The 22,068-nt window shown below is 34.5% G+C and overlaps 6 protein-coding genes across 12 annotated transcripts; 3 read left to right on the top strand and 3 right to left on the bottom strand.

Moving 5' to 3' along the window:
* The first annotated feature begins 3,146 nt into the window (after positions 1-3,146).
* Positions 3,147-5,447, top strand: LOC103872976. The gene is made up of 3 exons (XM_018659492.2): positions 3,147-4,024; positions 4,220-4,827; positions 5,081-5,447. The coding sequence occupies exons 1-3, from the start codon at positions 3,992-3,994 to the stop codon at positions 5,136-5,138; spliced, it is 699 nt and encodes a 232-aa protein (XP_018515008.1). The 5' UTR covers positions 3,147-3,991; the 3' UTR covers positions 5,139-5,447.
* Positions 5,448-5,738: 291 nt separating this feature from the next.
* Positions 5,739-8,671, top strand: LOC103872973 (TOM1-like protein 3). 3 transcript variants are annotated; one of them, XM_009151407.3, is made up of 10 exons: positions 5,739-6,029; positions 6,199-6,350; positions 6,452-6,530; positions 6,627-6,725; positions 6,816-6,929; positions 7,025-7,176; positions 7,265-7,346; positions 7,431-7,516; positions 7,616-7,798; positions 7,869-8,671. In XM_009151407.3, the coding sequence occupies exons 2-10, from the start codon at positions 6,241-6,243 to the stop codon at positions 8,452-8,454; spliced, it is 1,491 nt and encodes a 496-aa protein (XP_009149655.1). In that variant the 5' UTR covers positions 5,739-6,029; positions 6,199-6,240; the 3' UTR covers positions 8,455-8,671. The 3 variants fall into 3 exon arrangements, with proteins under 3 accessions (XP_009149655.1, XP_033128611.1, XP_033128610.1); XM_033272720.1 differs by having other exon boundaries at positions 5,739-6,030; positions 6,196-6,350; XM_033272719.1 differs by having other exon boundaries at positions 5,739-6,037; positions 6,197-6,350.
* LOC103872975 (uncharacterized protein C57A10.07) lies at positions 8,620-10,274 on the bottom strand. The gene is made up of 3 exons (XM_009151408.3): positions 9,376-10,274; positions 9,182-9,303; positions 8,620-9,098 (listed from the first exon to the last, which is right to left on the bottom strand). Exons 1-3 carry the CDS (start codon positions 9,953-9,955, stop codon positions 8,763-8,765), a joined length of 1,038 nt encoding a protein of 345 aa, XP_009149656.1. The 5' UTR covers positions 9,956-10,274; the 3' UTR covers positions 8,620-8,762.
* Positions 10,275-10,631: 357 nt separating this feature from the next.
* On the bottom strand, positions 10,632-16,377 carry LOC103872972 (glycolipid transfer protein 2). Of its 4 annotated transcripts, XM_033272724.1 has the most exons (7): positions 15,325-16,377; positions 14,948-15,015; positions 12,538-12,744; positions 12,348-12,403; positions 11,846-11,976; positions 11,226-11,361; positions 10,636-11,094 (listed from the first exon to the last, which is right to left on the bottom strand). In XM_033272724.1, exons 3-7 carry the CDS (start codon positions 12,701-12,703, stop codon positions 10,855-10,857), a joined length of 729 nt encoding a protein of 242 aa, XP_033128615.1. In that variant the 5' UTR covers positions 12,704-12,744; positions 14,948-15,015; positions 15,325-16,377; the 3' UTR covers positions 10,636-10,854. The 4 variants fall into 4 exon arrangements, with proteins under 4 accessions (XP_033128614.1, XP_033128615.1, XP_033128613.1 ...); XM_033272723.1 differs by having other exon boundaries at positions 10,632-10,834; positions 10,951-11,094; positions 12,538-16,226; XM_033272722.1 differs by having other exon boundaries at positions 12,538-15,015.
* Positions 16,378-16,464: 87 nt separating this feature from the next.
* Positions 16,465-18,357, top strand: LOC103872970. 2 transcript variants are annotated; one of them, XM_009151404.3, is made up of 9 exons: positions 16,465-16,827; positions 16,903-16,983; positions 17,060-17,113; positions 17,218-17,286; positions 17,390-17,452; positions 17,558-17,640; positions 17,729-17,794; positions 17,897-17,974; positions 18,093-18,357. In XM_009151404.3, exons 1-8 carry the CDS (start codon positions 16,525-16,527, stop codon positions 17,937-17,939), a joined length of 762 nt encoding a protein of 253 aa, XP_009149652.1. In that variant the 5' UTR covers positions 16,465-16,524; the 3' UTR covers positions 17,940-17,974; positions 18,093-18,357. The 2 variants fall into 2 exon arrangements, 1 of the variants encoding a protein (XP_009149652.1); XR_633799.3 differs by having other exon boundaries at positions 16,466-16,827; positions 17,897-18,000; positions 18,093-18,350.
* LOC103872971 (dof zinc finger protein DOF1.2) lies at positions 18,090-20,852 on the bottom strand. Its single transcript, XM_009151405.3, has 2 exons — positions 19,736-20,852; positions 18,090-19,491 (listed from the first exon to the last, which is right to left on the bottom strand). Exon 2 carries the CDS (start codon positions 19,137-19,139, stop codon positions 18,378-18,380), a length of 762 nt encoding a protein of 253 aa, XP_009149653.2. The 5' UTR covers positions 19,140-19,491; positions 19,736-20,852; the 3' UTR covers positions 18,090-18,377.
* Between the last annotated feature and the right edge of the window lie 1,216 nt (positions 20,853-22,068).

Genomic DNA, 22,068 nt, shown 5'->3' with positions numbered 1-22,068 from the left:
GAAGTCACTTTAGTGAGTTCTGCTGAGGTGGCACTCATATAGAGCTTCTCAGGAAAAACGTTATAATTCTATTGGCTGATTTTTTTGAATTTTTTTTTTCATTTATTTTAATCAATCGCTTATGTAGACAAGCCCAAAACTATTGTCGATTTCGTTAAGCTCATATATAGCTAGGGGATCATAATTATCGATTTAGTTTAGCCTTGGGTACCCGTTCGGGTTCGGATCGGATATTTCAGATTTTCGGGTATTTCGGTATAGAGGTGTAGAACCTGTTCGGGTATTTCTGTACTTCGGGTCGGGTTCGGGTATTTTTAGTTTGGATTTGTTTATTTCGGATCTGGTTCAGATATTTAGATTTTGAAAAAAACAATTAAAATTTTCATTTCTCAAGTTTTTTATATTTAAAAATATAATTTTCAGTTAACTAATTTTTTATTTTTAATAGATTGAATAGTTAATAGATTTGGACATAACATTTTAAAACTAAAAATGCATTAATTTAGTTATTTGTTTTTAAATTTCGGATGTAACTTTTTGTTTATTTTTTAAATAATAAACTTGACATGCATTTTAAGTGAGTAGCAAATCATTTTTTCGTAATTGTATGTATATCATATGAACTTAAAGTATGTGTAGTATCAATATAATTATTTTATATAAAATGAGAGATGTAAACTAGAAATATAAGGTTAATTATACATATGTTCGGTTATCTTCGGATATCCATTTGGGTTTGGGTATTATCCGTTCGGGTTCGGGTATACAATCTCTCCTTATTCAATACCCGTTCGGGTATTTTGCTACTTCGGTTCGGATTTCAGTTCGGGTTTTTCGGATCGGGTTCGGGTGCCACTTCGGATATCGGGTAAAGTGCCCACCCCTACTAATTAGGTTGTTTGTTTTTAATAACTTACCTTTCTAATATGAATTACTTGCGCAAGTTGAAATCATTAAATATGGAAATAACTTATTGACAAAATTTGTTTTTAATAACTTACCTTTCTAATATAGATTACTTGCGCAAGTTGAAATCATTAAATATGCAAATCACTTATTCACAATATGGATTACTTGCGCAAGTTGAAATCATTAAATTTTATCGATTTAGTTTACCCTTGGGCAAGATTTAGAATTAAGACAAATATTAAAAACTTTCTTTATTATTCAAACGGTAAACTTGCGCATGTTGATATCATATTTATTATATTGCTTACAAAATATTTTAATGTTTCTAATTAGGTTGTTTGTTTTTAATAACTTACCTTTCTAATATGGATTACTTGCGCAAGTTAAAATCATATCATATGCAAATCATTTTTTGACAATACACATTTAATATATTTCTTTAAACGATTTTTTTATTTATTGTGCAAAATATTAAAATCATTAATATGAGAATAAATCGACTGTATATATATATAAGAGACACTCAAGGTCTTAAAATACAAACATCTTTTCATTCTTTAAAGTATTATTCACAAATCTCTCCTCTCATACTATTAAGGTATTACGACAATGCTGCTTGTGTGCTAAGAAATATGTGTTTAGACGCAAAGGCTCCTCATCTTTAGAACCCTGAACTCAACTCTTTGTGTCTTGTCTCCAGAAAGCATGTCTGGTCTATCTTTTCCATGTGTTGAATACTGGTAACGACAATATGGTCTTCTTTTTTTTTATATGTAGACCAGGTCGTGAGAGTGATAGTGATCCAGAAAACCTTGATTGAATATGCTGAGAAGCTTCGCCAAGTTAAAGCAGTTCTTGAAGAGGTTCTTTAGTACTTTCTCTCTTTTTGTTGAATATTGTCCGGGAAAGTATTACATAGTATTATTTAGTAATACTATCTTATATCATTCTTTTTGTTGAATATACTATCTTATAAGTAAGCTAGCATCATGCATTTTTTATTTAATTCATGAGGTCATTTTCTCACAGCAGAGAACCTTTTGGAATGGCGTAGGGAGGAAATTTCTCAGGGATATACAGGAAGGTTCAACTGAAGCCGCTGAAGTGGGATGGTGAAGGCGAAGAAGAAAGACCTGTAGAGGCCCTTATGATTCTTAAATACGGCGGTGTTCCAACTCACGCTGGTAGAAAACAGGTGTTTACATAGTTTACTATTTAATTTGTCATTGTTATATATATATATATATATATATATATATATATATATATATATATGTTTTCCAAATATGGAAGAATTGTTTAACTTATTGACGATTAACATCACTTGCCATATAATCTAACGAATATTACAAATAACAATTTATGGAAACTATTCTCGAAATTATTGAAAGACTAATAATGTTTTATTTATTACTTTTAATATTTATAACCTATAAAATAAAATGAACAAAATTTTATATAAGATAATTATAATAGTTTTATCCTCTACTTGATGAACTGTGTTCGAATATAGTTATATAATAACTATTTTAAATATTACAAAATCCAAAAATGTTTATTAATATTATTTTTAAATTATTTATCGTTGTTTAAAGAATAAATTTATCATAATTTTAAAATAATTTATAAAATGCTTACAAAATGCAAGGCAAAGTTGCACTTTCAAGAGTTAAGTCGAGATCTGGATTAAAAATTCTAATAACTGGTAAAGAAGGGAAGCCGAAGACAAAAACATTGAATGTTGTCTATAAACAAAATTTTTAGAATATTCCGTAGTCACAGTACGTAATTTTAATCTACTTTTTTCAAATACAAATTTTAAAATATATAAACTGTTACAATTATTTATTTTTTGTATTTGCCAGATGGGTTGTGATGAGTTAGGAGACCGATGACGGTATGTCAATTTAATATTATTTCATATTCAATAAAATTTAGAAATTTATAAATCTATCAAATAATGTTAATCCGTCAAATTGCTTACAAAATTTATTTAATTTTTCGCACGTTTCTAATTGAATTTGCTTTCTTTATCGAGAAATGTATTTTATAATTTATATTATTTATGGATAATATTTTAATTTTTTTATATTTTCTTTTAATATGTCTACATAAATGTTTGTTTAGTATTTATGGAAAATAATATTATTCACCTAAATAAAGAATTACGACACATATACAATACAATTCTAACTAATGATAATATAAAATATGTTACTTCTAAAACTATACACTATTTATTCCATTTTTTTTAATGAAAGTATCTTCTTAAACACACAAAATATTTTGTGGCGTTGCAATTATATAGACACACAATATCTGCTTCTTCATACTGACGTTATTGTGTTCCTTCTCGTCCATCTCAAATATTGACTACCAGTTTTTTTTCATGGCTGATGAATTCTCCCAAAAGACGGTAGTACTATATTGTAAAATCTGTTATTTCTAAAAATTATATAATATTTATTTCATATTTTAAATTTTCTTATGTCTGTACAGGATGCGGGCCGGTCATCTAGTTTTAGATTATGGTCACATCATGATATAATTTATTTTTAATAAAAATAGATCGTTTTCTAGCTTGATGGACCGTTGTCTAAGTTACGGCCTCTGAGTCCACGAAAGAAAAGAAGAAAAAAAAAACTATCATATGGCCATCCTAGACTTTTTGAGGAGGATGATCCATCATCTAATCTAGAAGGGCTTGACTTTCAACTTTCAAGAGTCCCAATCCCTTAACCTTCCTGATATCCCGTGACGATCTGCCAATCATATTAAATCCCGTCTGACAGCAACAACCTTTTTCCTATTAAATACTACTAAACTTAACCACTCTGAAATTACAACGTGACATTCAAATTAAAGCCAACAATCTTTTTAAAGATGTTCAGACCTAAACTTTATCACACTTAAAAATAAAATCAAAACCCTTCTCATATATATTCAAGTATATACCACTACAGATTCCCATGAACGGGTCAAGCAAGATACATATATCTCTCTCTTTTTGTAACTACCAACGAGTTGTTTCCGAACATAACTCACTTACGGATCTTGTCTCTCTCGTTCTTGCAACATCGCTATGTTAGATCCTTCAGCTAAAACCTACAGTCACCCAGTGGCGGAGCTACCGTTACGGTAGGGGGGTCATATGACCCCTATGAATTCTGATGAAAACAAAGTTTACTTATGGTTTAAACAACAATTCTAATGAAAATTGCAAAAGTTATGTTATGTGACCCCTATAATATATGATTTGAATTAAAATGACCCCAGTGAAAACTGTGGCTGGCTCCGCCACTGCAGTCACCACTTGTGTTTCCCAAGTATTCCCAATGATCACTCAGACTCCGGCGTCTGTTCTCCCACTCTGTGGAGTACAAGTCCACCGAGGAGTCCTCATCACCGTCCCGAAGATTACTCGAGCCTTTCTCCGGATTCAAAGGCTCAGGCTATTGCTCGTGGACAACGGGAGCTTATGGAGATGGTTAGTAAGATGCCCGAGTCGTGTTACGAGCTTTCCTTGAAGGATCTTGTCGAAGCAAGGGGGAGCGAAGAGAATGACATGAGGAAGATCTTCGATGAGTTGCCTCAGAGAACAAGTAAGGTTGTGAGGAAGACGAAGAGTGGTAAGCGAGTTGATCCGAGTCGAAACAGTGGTGGAAACAATAGTGGGTTTCTTCTCAAAATGATGTTTCCGTTTAGTTTTGGATCTAAGAAAGAGACGAGCAAGAAGAAGAAGAAGAGAAATGGGAAGGATTCTGTTAAAGATTCTCAGGTTTCACCTAGACCTTCGATCTCGGATGAGTCTGTGAAAACAGAGGATAGAGATTGGTGGAATAGATTGTCTGAGTCTAGTGGAAGTGGGAGCACAAAGAGGAGCGGTAGTAGCAATAGTAACAGCAGTAACATCATAAGGTATGTTTGAAAAGATTTCTTTTATTTTCTCTTCATCATGTCAAGTGTTAATTGGAAATTGAAATGTTCTTGTCTAGTTTTTGGACTTCTTTATCATGTCAGATTAATAATGAAACTCTGTAGATTATATTATACCAAAGAAACACTGATAGATCATATTTATAAAGAATTTAAATGTTAAGATATAGGACTGTTGTTGTCTGAATGATTCATAGAGCATCATAACATAAACCATGTTTGGACCAAAATGCAGGGATAAAAAGAGTAGCTGCTTGTTGTCTTTCCTCTGGTGTGTACGTTCACGAGACTAAGAGACAAGTTTTCCCTCGGGTGACCCTTCTTGGCTAAAATAAATCTTCCAAGAACAGAGGAGATGATACCAGAGAGAATGAAAACCTTTGAATGTGCGACTATAAGAAGATAAAACTTTTTCTGATGACACCCCTAAATTTTGCTTTGTTTTTGTAAGCCTGTCTATGGTTTTGGATACGGTTTTATTTGTGTAATTAGAGTTTAATGCGATCTGATTAGTCTCTCAATTATGGAATTTTGAATCCTCCATGTACAGTATATGTAGCTTAACTTTTTCTCGTATGGTCTACCACTTGATTATTCTTCCTCTTTTTTTTTTTGACATTATTATCCTTCCTTTATATGCATTAAAAGCCTAAAACTAATAATATCATCTCTGCCTGAAAAGTAGCGTTTTAAAATTTTATTTTGTGTTCCGTGGCTGTCTCGTCCAAACGCGCGTCTTCGTTTTCGGTGAGTTTGGAAACGCGTTTTATTCGTACAGCAGTTGGGATACGCGGTTCTCTCAGAAGCAAAGTCAACAATGAAATCAAACAAACAAAATGAGGATATGACTAATGATCATTACTTTCGACCTAAACTTAAGAATAATCGACATTCATTATATTTTTCTGTCACCGACCGTTACGTTAGCAGTAGTGATATAGAAGTTGGCATCTTGCAGAATAGTAATAGAACAAAGAAGACGCAGTTGATTTTATGAACGGCGGCTAATGAAGACGATGATGATGACCTGCTGATAAATACACAAAAGCCCGATCGTGTTCACATACCAAGTTTAGATTTTTTTTCTTCTTCATAAACTTTGTCTTCGTTATCTCGATCGTGAGACGCACAAATCTTCGCTCGGTCTATCATCCCCTTCTCAATTAAATTGAGTCCACTGACAGGTGAAATACTGTTATGGTTGTGTTTATTCGCTGAGACTTTGATTCCTACTCTCTTGATTGTAAACATTATCGTGATCTTCTGGTTTCTGGAATTGTGATAGCTATTATTTGTTTTCTTTATTAGTATTTGATCTCAGTGATGTGAATTACAGCTTTTGCATCTTTATAGCTTGAAACTTTTAGGATTTGACTGAAAGAGCGATCTTGCTATATGGCGAATAACGCGGCTGCTTGTGCTGAGAGGGCTACGAATGATATGCTGATTGGTCCTGATTGGGCTATCAACATTGAGCTCTGTGACATTATCAACATGGATCCTAGGTAGGTAACTTCGTCTCATGTCTTCTTCTTCCTCTCACAACAACGCATTTTGAATTACTTTTTGTCTGATTGAGTTTTTGAGGCTATTTTTGTTTCTGTAGTCAAGCAAAAGAAGCAGTGAAAGTGCTCAAGAAACGGTTAGCAAGTAAAAATTCTAAAGTTCAGATTCTCGCTCTTTATGTAAGTCCTCTTTTTTCACTCTTTCATTGATACACTTTGGTTCCGTTTATTGTACTGATCTTCTTATCCATGAATACTCGGTGGATTTTGATTCAGGCTTTGGAAACTCTGAGTAAGAATTGTGGAGAGAGCGTGTACCAGCTTATCGTGGAACGTGAGATTTTGCCTGATATGGTCAAGATAGTGAAGAAAAAGGTTCTTACCCTAAACCATCTCTCACCTCACTTTGAGCTTGTTATATTTCATTTCTATTACTCTGGAAATTTACCAAACTCACTTATGCAGCCGGACCTGAGTGTTAGGGAGAAGATACTTAGTTTATTAGATACATGGCAAGAAGCTTTCGGTGGGAGCGGTGGAAGATTCCCTCAGTATTACAATGCTTATAATGAACTCAGGGTATGTACCTTGAGCCTTTTATGTATGTATATACAAAACTCTGTTATTGTGTATCAAAGTTTTGATAAACCGGTTTTACCTTTTGGAAACTTTAGTCTGCTGGAATTGAGTTCCCACCTCGAACCGAGAGCAGTGTACCATTCTTTACTCCACCTCAGACTCAGCCTATTATTGCTCACGCTGCTGCGTCTGATGAAGATGCTGCTATTCAGGCCTCTTTGCAAAGTGATGATGCTTCTGCACTCAGGTACTCTCTACTTTGCTTTCTGATGGATACATCTATATTCTGTGTCTCAAGCTTGTTATAGACTTTTAAGTGTATTTGTTTTTTCTAGTTTGGAAGAGATTCAAAGCGCTCAGGGATCAGTTGATATTTTGACGGACATGCTTGGGGCTCTTGATCCAAGCCATCCTGAGGTAAGATATTATTACATGATTAGACATGGTGTCTCTGTTGTTTGATTTGATTTGAAACACTCACTGCTGTTTCTGTTGTGACAGGGTTTAAAGGAAGAGCTTATAGTTGATTTGGTAGAGCAATGCCGTACTTATCAGAGACGTGTAATGACTCTGGTCAACACTACATCGTAAGGATTCGTTTGCTTTCTCCTTCACCCTCCTGTTCGTTACTAAATTTGATAGAATTCGCTAATGTTGAGAGAGAGAGTCTCCTTCCTTTTTTGCAGAGATGAGGAACTTCTGTGTCAAGGATTGGCATTGAACGACAATCTGCAGCGTGTTCTTCAGCAACATGATGATAAGGCAAAGGGAAAATCTGTTCCTGCAACAGCTCCTACTATACCGCTTGTTAGCATCAACCATGACGAAGATGATGAGTCAGATGATGATTTTTCTCAGCTATCTCACAGGTAAATGCTAATGACCATCCTTTGCTCATTTCAATTGCATCCCAAAACTTCATCAAACTCAACTCTGCAGGTCAAAAAGAGAGAGTGCACGAGTGAGTTTCAACCCTGTTCTTCCTCCACCACCACCTACAATGAGGCCAGTACATGTTGAATCTGGTGCTATGGACTTCCTCAGTGGTGATGTCTACACACCTCAAGGAGCCTCAGAGACTTCAAAGCCTCCGAGTAGTACCCATTCATCAGACCGAGACGCTTCTGCTCCTGTTTTCGACGATCCAGCTCCCCGGAGCAAATCTCCTGAGCAAGCTTTGTTCACCAAACCAGTTTATGACCAAACTGAGCAGTTGCCTCGTGCTCCATGGGATCCTGAAGGAACCAGGGCTTTTCCACCACCAATGTCCGTTAGAACCAGCCAGAGGCAACAATACTCCCAGCATAATAATGTTCCTCAACGCACAAGCAGTGGCTCTGATTCCTCTTATGAGGATCTCGTGGGACAATCCCGGAATCTTTCTCTGAATCCAACCGGCTCTGCTACTGCTGCTGCTACACCGCCAAAGAAAGATGACAAACCAGAGGATATCCTTTTCAAAGACTTGGTTGACTTTGCGAAAAACAGGAAGTCATCGTCTTCTTCCTCCAAACCAAACAATTAGAACAACAAAACCGTTTTGAGACAGAACCTCCAGTTGTTGCATTAGTAATAATTACTCTCTTACCATTCTTTTTACTTCTTCTTCATTTGTGTTCTTGTTTCCTTTGATTGATGAACATGGAGGATGAAAAGCTTGTTTTTATATAAATATAGAGATCTTGTAATATATTCCAGGTAAATAGCATTTTAATACAGTTTAAAGTTCTCTCTCAATACAAAGATTGTGAAGTTTCTCTTTTACATTAATGAAAGTAAACAAAAAAAAAAAAAGCTCTTGACCAAGTATCTGTTCCTCTAAGCAAAGTCTAGTTATAGGATTGACCCAGATGAGTCCCATGGGAGAGAGCCAGGAAAAGGAGCTGAACCACAGTACCTGAACAATCCTCTAATCTCAGGGCATCCATTAGGGTAAGGTATAGTCCTGTGGAAAGGGTCACGCTTCAGCTTCTTACGCCAAAGCGAACCAACGCATCCGTATGGATCTTCTTGAAACTGAGCTCTAACCATAGCCTCCCCTTTCAGAGCGCCTTCTTTGGACTCAAGCGAAGCTGGCGTTCCCACGTATCTGAATCTTGATTCCGGAAACCCCATCGCTGAACGGTGTAAATGCGCAAATCTCTCCTCCTTAAAATCATAGCTCACTACCTGATCCACCAAGCATGAAGGATTTACATTTCTATCACAATACTGATAGAGAGTGAGAGATTTAAAAGTAAAAAGGTCTTTACTGTTATGTTGTGTGGGTAAGAGCCTGTGAGCTCTCTGAATCTACAAACACTAAAGAGAAGATTCTCAAAGCTGTCTCTTGCATGCTCTTCCGTCAATGCCCTTGACCTCACATCATCTTTCCCTGTCCATTACCACAAAGCCAAAGAATATTAACATAATTGTAATAAAGAGAAGAGAAAGTAATTAGACTCACCAAACCATCCTTTAGACTCAGCGACAGCCCAATAACTCTGAGCTTCACTGCGAGGTCCAGCTTCTTTACGAGTCTCACCTCCACTGAACAGAAGCAAAGCCTCCTCATCTTTACCTGCAGCTTCAACACCTTCCTCTATATGACTCAAAAACGTCGCAGCTTGCCCTGGATGCTTCTGATAAGACTCCAAGAACCACGACTCCTCTTTATCAAGCTTACCACAGTTACTGCTCGTGTAAACCGAATGTCCAGCAACCATCACGAGGTTTCTCAGATTAGCAAACGGATACACGTCGTTATCCAAATCGTTCTTCTTGTAAGCAACCGCAGATCGAAACTGACTTTCATATATCGACGATAGAAAGATCAAAACCGTGATCCCAAAGGAGACGAGGACGATGAGAACGAGGATCGGGTGGATTTTGAACAAGTGGTGAATGCGAGTTCCGAGCATTTTGGCGAACAAAGTCTTGGGCTTTCTTGATTTTCTGACGGAACCTGACTCTAGATCAAAGTCACTATTACCTCTTTGGTACGCGTAGTATGGATTGTTACTCGACCCAAACGGATATTTATTCATGACAGAACCAAATCCAGGGATCGAGAACACCAATGAGGGAGATTAAGCATTTACCCAGATCGGATTCAGGGAGATCAATGCGTGTGATCATCAAAATTTTGTTTCAGTGGGGAGAATTACCAGAAAGGTGTAGACTTTGATCCAACCCAAATGTTGAAGCTTTGCATCAAATCCGTTGACCGAGAGTTTGGTGGTATTTGTTGAGGAAAGATCCAAGACTTGTAAGGACAGTTAACGATCTGAACACGACTTTAGAAACATGTTTTGTCGAGGTGAGCGAGGAAGAGAGTACGGAGGAGATCTTCAACACTTTGAAGCCCAGATCTGTATACCTGGGCCCATGTAATATTTTAATGTAATGGGCTTAAAAATGATACTTTATTAAGACATGCTTTCGAACTATAAAATTTATCATCACTTCTTTGATTTAACCAAAAAACATCTCAGACACAAATAAAATATTCTTGGAATATTATACAATATTCCTATGTCTATTTTGGAATAGTACTACGAAAATCGCAAGACAATTTTGATGTATACAGACGAAGTTCTACTCGTGTATCAATTCTACAGATTAATGTACTGGGTACAATCTAAAATTTTTAAAAAGGCGAAATCATTTAGTTTTTTTTTTTGACGTCGAACGGCCATTCTATTACTCAAACTTGAGGTGGTCTGGGTGAACGGCGAAATCATTTAGTTCGGATTGTTAAATTAACACACTGTATATAACAACTGATATATACATACAAAGATAGACATTTTTGTTAAAATATAAATCATCACTTTAACAAAATGTCAAAAAACATTAATTAATGATTAGATCACTTCTGAATCCATCTTTTACATCGATTTTAATCTGTTCAACCCGAATTGTTCCTGAAAGAGAGAATGAAGCATCATGCACAAAGATCAATATATGTCAACCTAGAGAACTTAAACGTAAAGAAGACTTTAGTTGTATATAATAAAGATAAATCTGTGATGATTGTTACCAGAAGAATGGAAATTTCTTTGAGAATAGGTGTCAACAATGAGCTTAATGTATCAATATCTTCTCTAAGAGTCTCATAGCTCTGGTCTTTTGCACCGATAGCGTCCATGAAAGTGTTATTGTCAGGCACTAGCTTCAAGCACACCTTCATTATTACATATTCAACACGATATCAAAACATATAATCTCAAGAAAGCTTAACATGTTTTATGGGATGTAATTATAAAACCGATGCTATTATGATAAAGCTAGAAGGAGAGTGATCATGTTGTATACTTTGAAAGCAGCAGCCGCGATCCATCCATGGTGTGGTTTTAAAGTCGCGATGTAGCATTCTTCTACAAGTTCTTCCATTTTTGACGACATCTCTTTGGACAACAATCTTAACAAACCCACAGAAAAATCCATTGTCCTATGTGCTCGAAGATAGTAAGACAGAGTCATAAGTCTAATTACTGAAGAATATATTATTTTGGGAATGATTTGACATTCAGTAATCAAGAATTTGTTAAACGCATCTCTGTGTTTTCTCCATATTTTGATCTGACTACTTGGGGGTACAAAAAACATATGAAATACATACATGATACATGTTTTTTAAGGACATTATATGACCATATACTTCTTTAGTATTTGTCTAGCGTTCTACATAGTCCAAACTTGTAACTAGTAATAAGAGGGATAATATGCCAGAAGGACAAGTAAATTATTGCCTAAAGTACAATGAGTTAGACTACAGTGCTGTTGTGCATGAAAATTATTGTCACGAGCTTCAAACAAAACAGTTGATATGAATTTTTATTTTTTTTGTAACAAAACAGTTGATATGAATTTTTATTTTATTTTTTGTAACAAGACAGTTGATGAATTATAAAATATTTAATCAACGAGAGTACCTAGTGAGCCAAAGAAGGGCTCTACTGCAACTAGCAACCATCTTGTATGTCCCCTCGTTCCTTTCTTTCTTCAGAATCTCAACCAAATTGGAGTAAACACAAGGATCTGTTTCACAAAGCTTCTCTAATCTCTACACCACCCAAATGAATAAATAATTGAAATGATGAAATGCAAAAAAGATAGGAAACAAGAATTATCCATTTTATAGAAAGTCATTTCAAAATTGACTAAAGTACTCTTGAAAGCAACCAAATAAGGAACCACAAGGCTGAAATTTAATTATTGGACTGTCTTTATATGAAACAATTGCCTGTTCTTATCAGAATAAAAGTTCAACAGTCTTTTTGCATAGATATATTATAAGAGACCAACCATTCATATATACGTAATTACGTACACATGATGTTGATGAGTTTCAATCAATAAAGAGTAAAGAAATTAAAATGATATAAAGGGTTTCGTCTTGTCTTTTATATGCATGGTTACATTATCTCCAGTTACCTGAATATTTTGATCGATGTCTTGTCTTAGAACAGCCATTGTCGGTCCTATCTTATCTGCAAACACAAACAGCTCACGACAGTCATCGAGTTGTGCTCAATATAAAAGCTGAGACAATCCAGATTCGTTTGTAACTTAAAAAAGGAACAATTAGTTAAGAATATTATCCACGAAAAATGAAATAGGATACCAAGAACTTGGATGATTAAGTTGCAGAAGGAGAGAAGAGGCCTCAAGGGTATATGTGTGATTTCAGTGTCATCTACAGGTTTAGTTATTGTGATGAGAGATAGCTCTTCTATGGTGGTTTGAAGCTCTGTCTTCTTCTTCTCCATTTCGTATCTCTTTCTCTTCATCTCTCTCCCTGTTCTTTTTCTTCTCTCTTTAATCAAGACATCTGGAGCGTACACACACATATATATATATATAGAGATAGTGTTAGTAGTACAAAACTGCAAAGTACAAAACATCGCTTTGACTTTATCAAGTTGGTTATATCTTTTGTATTATAAAGGGATATATGAATTACAAAATAAGAATTAGAGGCATTTAACTAATAGTTGTATATATGTTAGTCGTCATGATAGTATTATTGTTTTGGGTTAGAAGCGGAGACAAGTAAACTTCACCAGCAAAGACCATTAAGTCCATATAAAACTCATTTGTATGCATATATATACATATTAATTTAGTTTATCGGCAAGGCATGAAAACACTAATCAGCTATAATTACTTAGATTCCTTAGATCATGATGATGGTGATCCACTTTTGACCTCTGATTTGGTTTGCGGCTTTAAAATCATCTCCAACCCGTTTCTATTTTCATCTATATATCTTTTTCTAAAATAAAAAATTCAGATTATAAAACTAGATTTATTCTAATGAAAACAAAAAGTAGAATTCTTCTAAATTTCCTCTAAAATAGATATGTACATTGGAAATGCGGAAATGCTCTAATCTATTAGAGTACATGGAGATTCAAGCACTCATGTAATATACACATATAGTAATGTAATTTGCTATCCATTCAATGGCTTTAAGTTCAGATGGGTAGGGTAACCCATGATACCGAATTATTACATGATTTGTGAATTTTCAACAAATACTGTGCATATACAAAACTACAAATTTATCTGGCCATTCATTATTTAAGAAAATGATGCAAAAACAAGAAGACTATGTTCAGAGGTTATATCTTCAATACCTACATAACAAAATAAATTTTCTAAGACTTCAAATGTTATACTCCCTCTGTTCCTTATAGATCTATTTTTTTTTAAAAAAATTTGTTTCAAAAATATACATTTTTTACATTTTCAAGATATTAATTAATGAAAAATTATATTTTTCAGAAAATACAATTGTGTTTAATAAAATCTCATTGGTTAAAAGTTATTGGGAATAGTTAATTAAAAAAAACAATGTATTGAAAAATACAATTTTAAATATTTTCTTAATAAGTCTGAAAAAACTATAACATGAATCTTTTAGGAACGGAGGGAGTAGATACTAATCGAAATAGAAAAATTAGCAAAATGACGCTTTTAACACACACACATACACATTATATATAAAGATTCCACATTTTGTAAATTGACCAATCAATTTTATATTAAAATTTAGAATAGAAAAGTACTCGATACCAGGGTTTCAAAAAATAAAATAAAAGCTGGAGATTAACGATCAAACTAACCGTTGAAAAACTAATAATATTTGATTAAAAAGGGCTTAGGGCTCCGTTTAGATGTGCTGGTTGGTCATAAAGGCATGCAAGGATGAAATAAAAGGAATCTTCTCCCGGTTTCTTAATCATTTGGATTGTCAGCTCTTTGTTCATGAATCCAATCATTTGCACCACTATACAAATATATTAATGTGTAAAGATATCTCCAATAATTATGTAAGGTTTTGATAGAAATATAGTTTCGGTTTATTAAATAATCCTTTGAAGCTTTATTTGGCTTCAGATCACCTTACCCAATACGATAATAGTGTCCCTCTATATCAAACATTGCTTATAAGTTATAATATTGATCTAGAGATCATGTAAAAATCATTATTAGTGAACATGAAAAACTTAATAAGTTATAAATACATCGCACCTATCAAAATAAAAACAAATTATCAAACCTAACAAGTTTTCTTGATAGCATACCAAATACCAATAAATTTGTTCTTACGATTTTAATTTTAAAGAACTAATCCTCAAATAATTTTTATATGCAAAGTAGTATTTGAATTAATGTTGGTAAAAATAATCTTTCACAACATATTTATGAAAAATAATTTTTAAAATGTATATAATTAAAAAGGTTTTCTACAAGATATCCAATCATATGTCCACACTTTACATACCCGCCGTACCATCTTTTTGGGCAACGTATATGCATACCAGTATACCACCATTCGAATTTCCATGCATCTAAAGTAACATCTATGCTGAGTAAAACCGTCGATTGACAAAACTGAACCTACCGGTGAATAATTTATTTGATGTCTATGATCATTTTCGTTGTCTTATTTCTTTTTTGCCACTAACACGTTTAGTAATCATACTTTAATTTATATAATAGTAGTAGAAATTGTATTAGGCTATAACCTGAATTTACAGTAGCATCTATGGTCCTCCTGAGTCCCGACCACTATGGGTTAGGTTTTAATAGGCATCTATTAATAGAAGAAAAAGAAAGAACACCATAATTAATAAAATAAAAAGAAGGTAGCCATTTTTGCTAATAATTGCTATCTTTATTTAGAATGTCTTGCCTCTAGCATTTTCAAAATACTGACTGATTTCTATATATAGAACCTTCGTATAAATACAGTCTTATTCTAATAATAACATTATATAATCTTGAGAACCGAGATTCAATTTCGATCAATTCCAACTGTTCTAGTTCAATCGATTTGCGCTTGATTTGATTTCGTTTGAGTTCGATCTAAAGCAATAATTAAGAACACACGAGAATTGTTTACCTAGTCTTCGTTTCCTACTGACTGGAAAGAGAACTAAACTCTCATGATTTCCACTAGATCGATGTGATACAATAGTGGTGATATCTAACTTGATATCGCTTTGTTCTTCCTTCCTCAGGTACTACAAGAACATATACAAGTCATACACCGGAAAGGATTACCACAGCGATTGCGATGAGGATGACTCGCTGTTAGCCTGTGAGCCTTCCGACGACGAAGACTCGCAAGTCGCAACCGTGAACCGGAGAATGCACTGTAATCTCAAGAGCTACGATCTCACGTTGATCTCTCTATCTCGATCTTCTTTTTTCTCCTTCCTCTGTGTAATCACTCTCTCTAGATTTCTTCCTCTGTAATTGGATAATTTCTGTGTAAAACCTCTACAAGCTTTAATAAGGAAGATGATGAAGTTTGTTACACGCGGGTCCCACCGTAACAAACTCACTTCTAGCTCAGCACAAGCTCATTACCGAGTAGGCTTTAATTTTGGACCAGCTCTTTTTTCTTGAAAGCATAAGATGTCCGTTTAGGTCCATGACCAAAAGACACATCATCCACGCATTTATATATAGAAAAAAGCAAAAACTATCTATAGATTCTAATTTTATCAAAAAAATATCAATAGATTCATTTACCTTCTTAGTTAAGAGTTAAAACCTACAGTGAGATCCTAGGAGATTTTTAAGGAGTTTCATAGTTTTACAATTTACTAAACGTTGATGTCAAAATAAGAAAAACCTCCTGTGAAGTAAAAGATTCTTCATTGTGGTGATTTATATTTCACAAATTTATTGCAAGTTGATCTGAAATCAAAAGGTCGGCTAACAACACCTCTGACATCAATAGAAACTCAATAATAAACTATCATGGATTACTTAATATACAAAATTGTTATCATGAACTTTAAAACACTACAATTCGTAGATGTTTATCTATTTCAGATATTATGAAGATTTTAGTAGATTTCATTCCTTTTACTGAACTAAGTTCATTTCATTGCTAATCGTTAATCAGTTTATTGGCTAGACCAATAAAAGATACCATTTAGCATTTTGGTTCATTTCTTCAAAGATTTTAAGTTGTTGGGCTCAGTTATTGAGATGGGCCTAAAAATTTCAGCCCACTATCTACATTTATCCAAAAAGATACCGACGTGTGGTTTGTTGCTCCGGGAAGAAAACATCGTCTCACTGACTTACAATGGCTGTTTCCACCGCCATAACCGCCGTCGCACACGTAGCATCTCATCTAATCCCTCCACGAACCGCATTCGCCATCTCTTCCCATAGACTCTCTTCACTCTCGCAATCGAGAAGACTGAACCTCAGTTACCTACAGCGGAGAGCCAACGCACTCTCGCCGAGGCGCGTCGTGGTACGCGCCGCCAGAATTGAGTCAGGCGGAGTCGAATTAGGAGCTAGGGCTCCGGATTTCGAGCTTCCGGAGCCGCTCACCGGGAATGTATGGAGATTAGATGATTTCGAGCTGTATCCATGTCTACTGGTGAGTGTGTTATCTTTCATCTTAGCGTTTGTAGTTTTGTGTATAAAGTTTGAACCTTTTTGTGCTTTTTGTTAGGTTATGTTCATCTGTAATCATTGCCCGTTTGTGATTCACTTGAAGAAAGACATTGTAAAGCTCTCCAATTTCTATATGAAGGTGTACCAAACACTTGCTTCTTCTTTCAATAGCTATATCTTGTGATCGAGTCTGAGCTATCTTCTTTTTATTGCAGAAAGGTCTTGCTGTTGTTGCAATATCTTCGAATTCTGTAGTAACACATCCTCAGGTTTGTGTTTAGTGTGACTCCTTCTCTAGTGTTCAAATGTCAATGCTTGTTGTTGTTGTGGATGAGGTTTCTACAAGGTTGTTGTTTTTGTTTTACTTTGGCAGGATGGGCCAGAGTTCATGGCAGAAGATGCAAAAATGTTCAAGTACCCGTTTCCTTACTTATATGATGAAGTAAGTTTTATTTGTTCAATGCTTCTTTGTTCTTTTCCAGCATTTTTTGTTTGTTTGTTGATTATACTCATGTTTTGATCTTTTTCTCTCTTACCTCCTCAAGTCACAAGAGGTTGCAAAGGAATTTGGAGCTGTCTGTACCCCTGAGTTTTTCTTATATAAGAAGGTAATCTTTGGTCCTATCGTTTGAAGTAGCTATGTCACGTTCTTTTTATGAAAAATGTGACTTGTTTATGAACTCTATCTCATCCATTCCTGTCAAATCGATCAGGATGGTCGTAGGCCATTTGAACTGGTTTATCACGGCCAGTTTGATGATTCTCGGCCTAGCAATAACACACCAGTAACTGGGAGGTGAGTTCTCCATGTTCTTATTATATCACAGATAAGTGTTTTTTACATTAGTAAAAAACCTAACATGTTATATTTGCATTTTGCGCAGAGATTTAAGCCTCGCAATTGATCTTGCACTTAGCTGTCAACCAATACCAACGAATCAAAAGCCAAGGTACTCCCAAATTCCCATACATATTTGTCCTTGATCCCTTGTTTGCAATCTCTATAGTCTTTGATAACTTACTGAGACCCCTGCATTTGGTATTTCTTAAAGTGTTGGTTGCAGCATAAAGTGGCATCCAGGAACCCAATCTTGAGCTAAGACATTGGCTGTGTGTAACATTATTTTCAGGCGAGTTGTTTGTTCTATATACTCAGGTCTGTAGTATGTCACAACCAACTAAAGTTCGTTTCTTCTCTACCAGAACCAGAAGTAGAACTCTTAAGCTTTAGTTTTAACATTTACACAGGTTTGTTCCACAATCAAAACTGAAAGGAGAGAAGGCAAGGCAGAAGAATTTCAAAAGCATGGCCAGTAAAATTACTTATGTAGAAAGTGTAAGTTGTATTCATTATTTGAAGAGAAATATACAGTAATCTACTCCACGGATTCTATCTCGTGGGAGGGTTCATGTGTGATATAAATTCATGAACAATATATAAGAATAAGTTTCAGTGTAACTAGTAGTAGTACGTTTTCTATTTGTAATAAATTGAAGTATATGCGATTAAAAAGAAAGGAAAGATCTTCCTGGTCAAATCCCGAATGTTGCAAGATCTGTTGAACTCCAGTGATCACCATCGATCATGAAGCTCCCTTGAGAAATTAACTTGTCTGGCTCCTCCGTGAATGAGCAATCTAAGATCTCTTGAATCTCTTTGTCATCTAGTAAACCTTGGAACTCGAACATCTCCTCTTCATCTTCTTGGAGAAACTGGCCAAAACCATCTTGGATCTTCTCGGTCCCATAGAATTCAAGATTCACATCAGTTTCTTGGCAGATATCCCAAGTCAAGGAATCTAAAGCATGAGTGGTTGTTGTTGTTAACGGTGAATCTTGATCAGATCCGGTAGTGTTATCTGTACTCGAAGGGCTCCCGTTAGTCACGTACTGTGCGAAAACCGCAGCCAGATCAATATCAGAACCAGCATGGCTTGACTGGGAACCTTCATCTTGGTTGATAAGACCATCTGGCTGCAGATTCTGGTTCCGACCAAACCTTTTGTGACTGTTATTTCTGCTCCTGCTTCTCTTGCGACAGCCTCCACCGACGGGAATGTTGCGGAGAGAGCCGCCTTTGGTCCAGTATCGACGGCAACCTTTGCAGAAGTATCTAGGCTGAGACAAGCTGTAGTTGTTGTAGTAACAAAACTTGGTGTTTGAAGATGCACAACGAGGACAAGGTGGAGCAGTCTCATCGTGTCCGTAGGGAACCTTCCACTTCTCGGGAATTTCAAGCTCTGGCGATGGGAACTGGTGCTGGTAGCTGTTGTGTGCGTTGTACGGCAACATCATTGTTTTGGTCTTCACAAGTGGTCACTTGGTGTTGATTCGAGTATATGGTAACTATATATAAATAGTATTGTGCAGGCGTGTGAATGTGTGTATAAAGAGGTGAAGAAGAGCATGTGTGTGTGTGTGTGTGGAAGTAGAGGTGCATCGATAAATGTGTCAAGGGGTTAATAAGTAAACGTGGGCGGTTGCCAAGCTGTGTGCGTCTCCTTTTCCGTTTCTTCTCCGTCAAGTTATCTTCGATTTTGGCCCTTATTTGATTTTCTAATGTAAAGCACTTTAGATGAGTTTACTATTCAATATGTTTTGGTAAACGATTGTGTTAGTTTCTGTTGAAAAACTAAACTGATTCAACCTGAAATATGTGTGTGTGTGTGGAAGTAGAGGTGCATCGATAAATGTGTCAAGGGGTTAATAAGTAAACGTGGGCGGTTGCCAAGCTGTGTGCGTCTCCTTTTCCGTTTCTTCTCCGTCAAGTTATCTTCGATTTTGGCCCTTATTTGATTTTCTAATGTAAAGCACTTTAGATGAGTTTACTATTCAATATGTTTTGGTAAACGATTGTGTTAGTTTCTGTTGAAAAACTAAACTGATTCAACCTGAAATATGTGTTTCATACTAGCTATGGACAATCAAAATTACAAGTGTAACTAGTTCTTTAATTAGTTTTTTTTTCTTTATTTTTACGATGTGAAAATATTCTTAGTTTTTTTTTTCTTTATTTTTACGATTGGAGAATATTCGGTGGACTAAGGTCCAACGGAGTAATACTTTAAGAACCTATTTATTGGTGTCAGGCAAACCTGATTATTCGTAATGTAAATTAAATATCCATGTTGCATGGTCACACAAACGAATAAATCTGAGATGGTAGATTTCGAATCTATGGTGCTTAGCACTTTTGCAAGTATGCCATACCACTGGACCATGCGTGGTTGGCTCTTTAGTTTTCTTATTAACTTAAGATGAGTTTTCATGCTACATTTATAAATCACTGCTACTGAAATTCTGGTAAATTCGATCCATTTAATGGTATTATTCAACGCAATCATTTTCTCCAACTGGCTATAAAACTTACATTCTCTAGGAATCATTCTTTTATAGTAATATACTATAGTGTAGGGCAATCATATTATATAAGTGTGAACGTAGATGATGATAGTCACTTGCGTTCTCCGCATCTGCATCTTGTCATCGTGGAGCGCAAGACAGCCATAAATTTTCATTAAACAAAACATCGTAACATTTGATCACTTGCACTCTCTTCTACAGTATTATCATTTCAACACTTCAAAGCGTCGGTACATGCATTTATATATTATTATCATCATTTGTGTATCCATTTGCTAAGTTATACTGTAATACTACGACTTAATAACGCGTGCCGAATTAAACTACTTATAATCATTTGTTATCTTTACAATTTGATTAATTTATAGTAGTTTCCAAGGAAATTTCGTCACAATACAAGAATTTTCTTTTAGTGATCGAAATATATATTTGTCTGACGGCTTTGTGTTCTTGTTGAGATCTAATCGATCACTGGATTGTCAGTTAACTTTACCTTCGTTTATATCGTTTATCGTTCATGGCTAGTTATTAAGTTCTCTGTTAAATCAAAGTACGTTGTACGTACGTAGATTAGTGACCCTTAACTAGAGCATCGATTATATAAACCATTAGGTAACAAGATAGATTAACGCCAGATTAAGGGCCACATGCCATGTTATTTTGGCTTTACGATACATTTATGTAGTGAAATGTGACAAATAAATAATAAATTTCAATAATAGGAAGTCAACCCTTAATTCTTTTCGGGATTGCATTTAATAATCCCAGCTGTATTCTTTAAATCAAGTTTGACTCCAGAAAATGATTTTGACTTTAATTTATATGGCTGTAGGTTAGGTTGGGCAATTTTATCCGCTAAATTTGATTCGATCAGTTATTTGCTTCATTTCGATCCGACAAATTCAGATATCTGTAAAGTTTCGGAGCAAAGCAAATATTAAAAATCGATATCCGTTGAAAACAAAGCAAATCACAAATGCTAAAATTAAAAAAAAACGAATATCCCGTATGCTCCGGCAACTATAAATATATATATATATATATAATATTGATTAATGTATGAGTTTATATAATTGTTATTTAACGTATCTTTAATAAATTTTAATCACATTAATTACTTATAAAGTATTAAAAAAATTATGATATCTATAACATTTTATTAAGTTTTTTTTCTTATAACTAATTTTAAAATTTACAAACATATAATTTCACTGCTAATTTTATATTTTATATATCAAGTAAAAATATTCTAAAGAACAAATTTATCTCGATTTTTCTAGATTATTTGTATTAACTAAAACGAAGGATATATCCGTAAGTATTCGCAAATATCCGCAAAAAACTACATATTTTCCGGATATCTGTATTTTTACTGAGCAAAGCAAATAGAAAAATTTGATATTCGTAACACTCGAATCAAATCACAAATACCTCCAAAAACCCGGATATCTGATCTGTACCCAGCCTACTACTGGTACTTACATACATATATTATTTTTAAGTAACAAGACTTATATATGTAAATTAGGTGTTTTCATGCACTATGTGCAACAATAAAAAATTAAATTATATTTAAATTAATTTTGCTAATATTTTATATTTTGTTATTTTCTATTAATATTTTAATATTATTTTTTATTAAATTAAATATAAAATTAAATGCCGGTATTTATCGTTCTAAGTATATATTTTATTAATTTCTGTATTTAACTCAGTAGATAAAAAAAAAATAACTATAGGTATTTATAGTTCTAAGTATATATTTTATTAATTCTGTATTTAACTCCAGTAGATAAAAAAAAAATTAACTATAAACTTTATTGTATTTATAATTTCGTAGCATAGTTGTAAAAGAAAAGAT

The sequence above is a fragment of the Brassica rapa genome, chromosome A06 (assembly GCF_000309985.2).
Source record: "Brassica rapa cultivar Chiifu-401-42 chromosome A06, CAAS_Brap_v3.01, whole genome shotgun sequence".
Classification (NCBI taxonomy): Eukaryota; Viridiplantae; Streptophyta; class Magnoliopsida; order Brassicales; family Brassicaceae; genus Brassica; species Brassica rapa.
The sequence above is the reverse complement of the archived record's forward strand: the minus strand, read 5'-3'. Positions and strand labels throughout refer to the sequence as shown.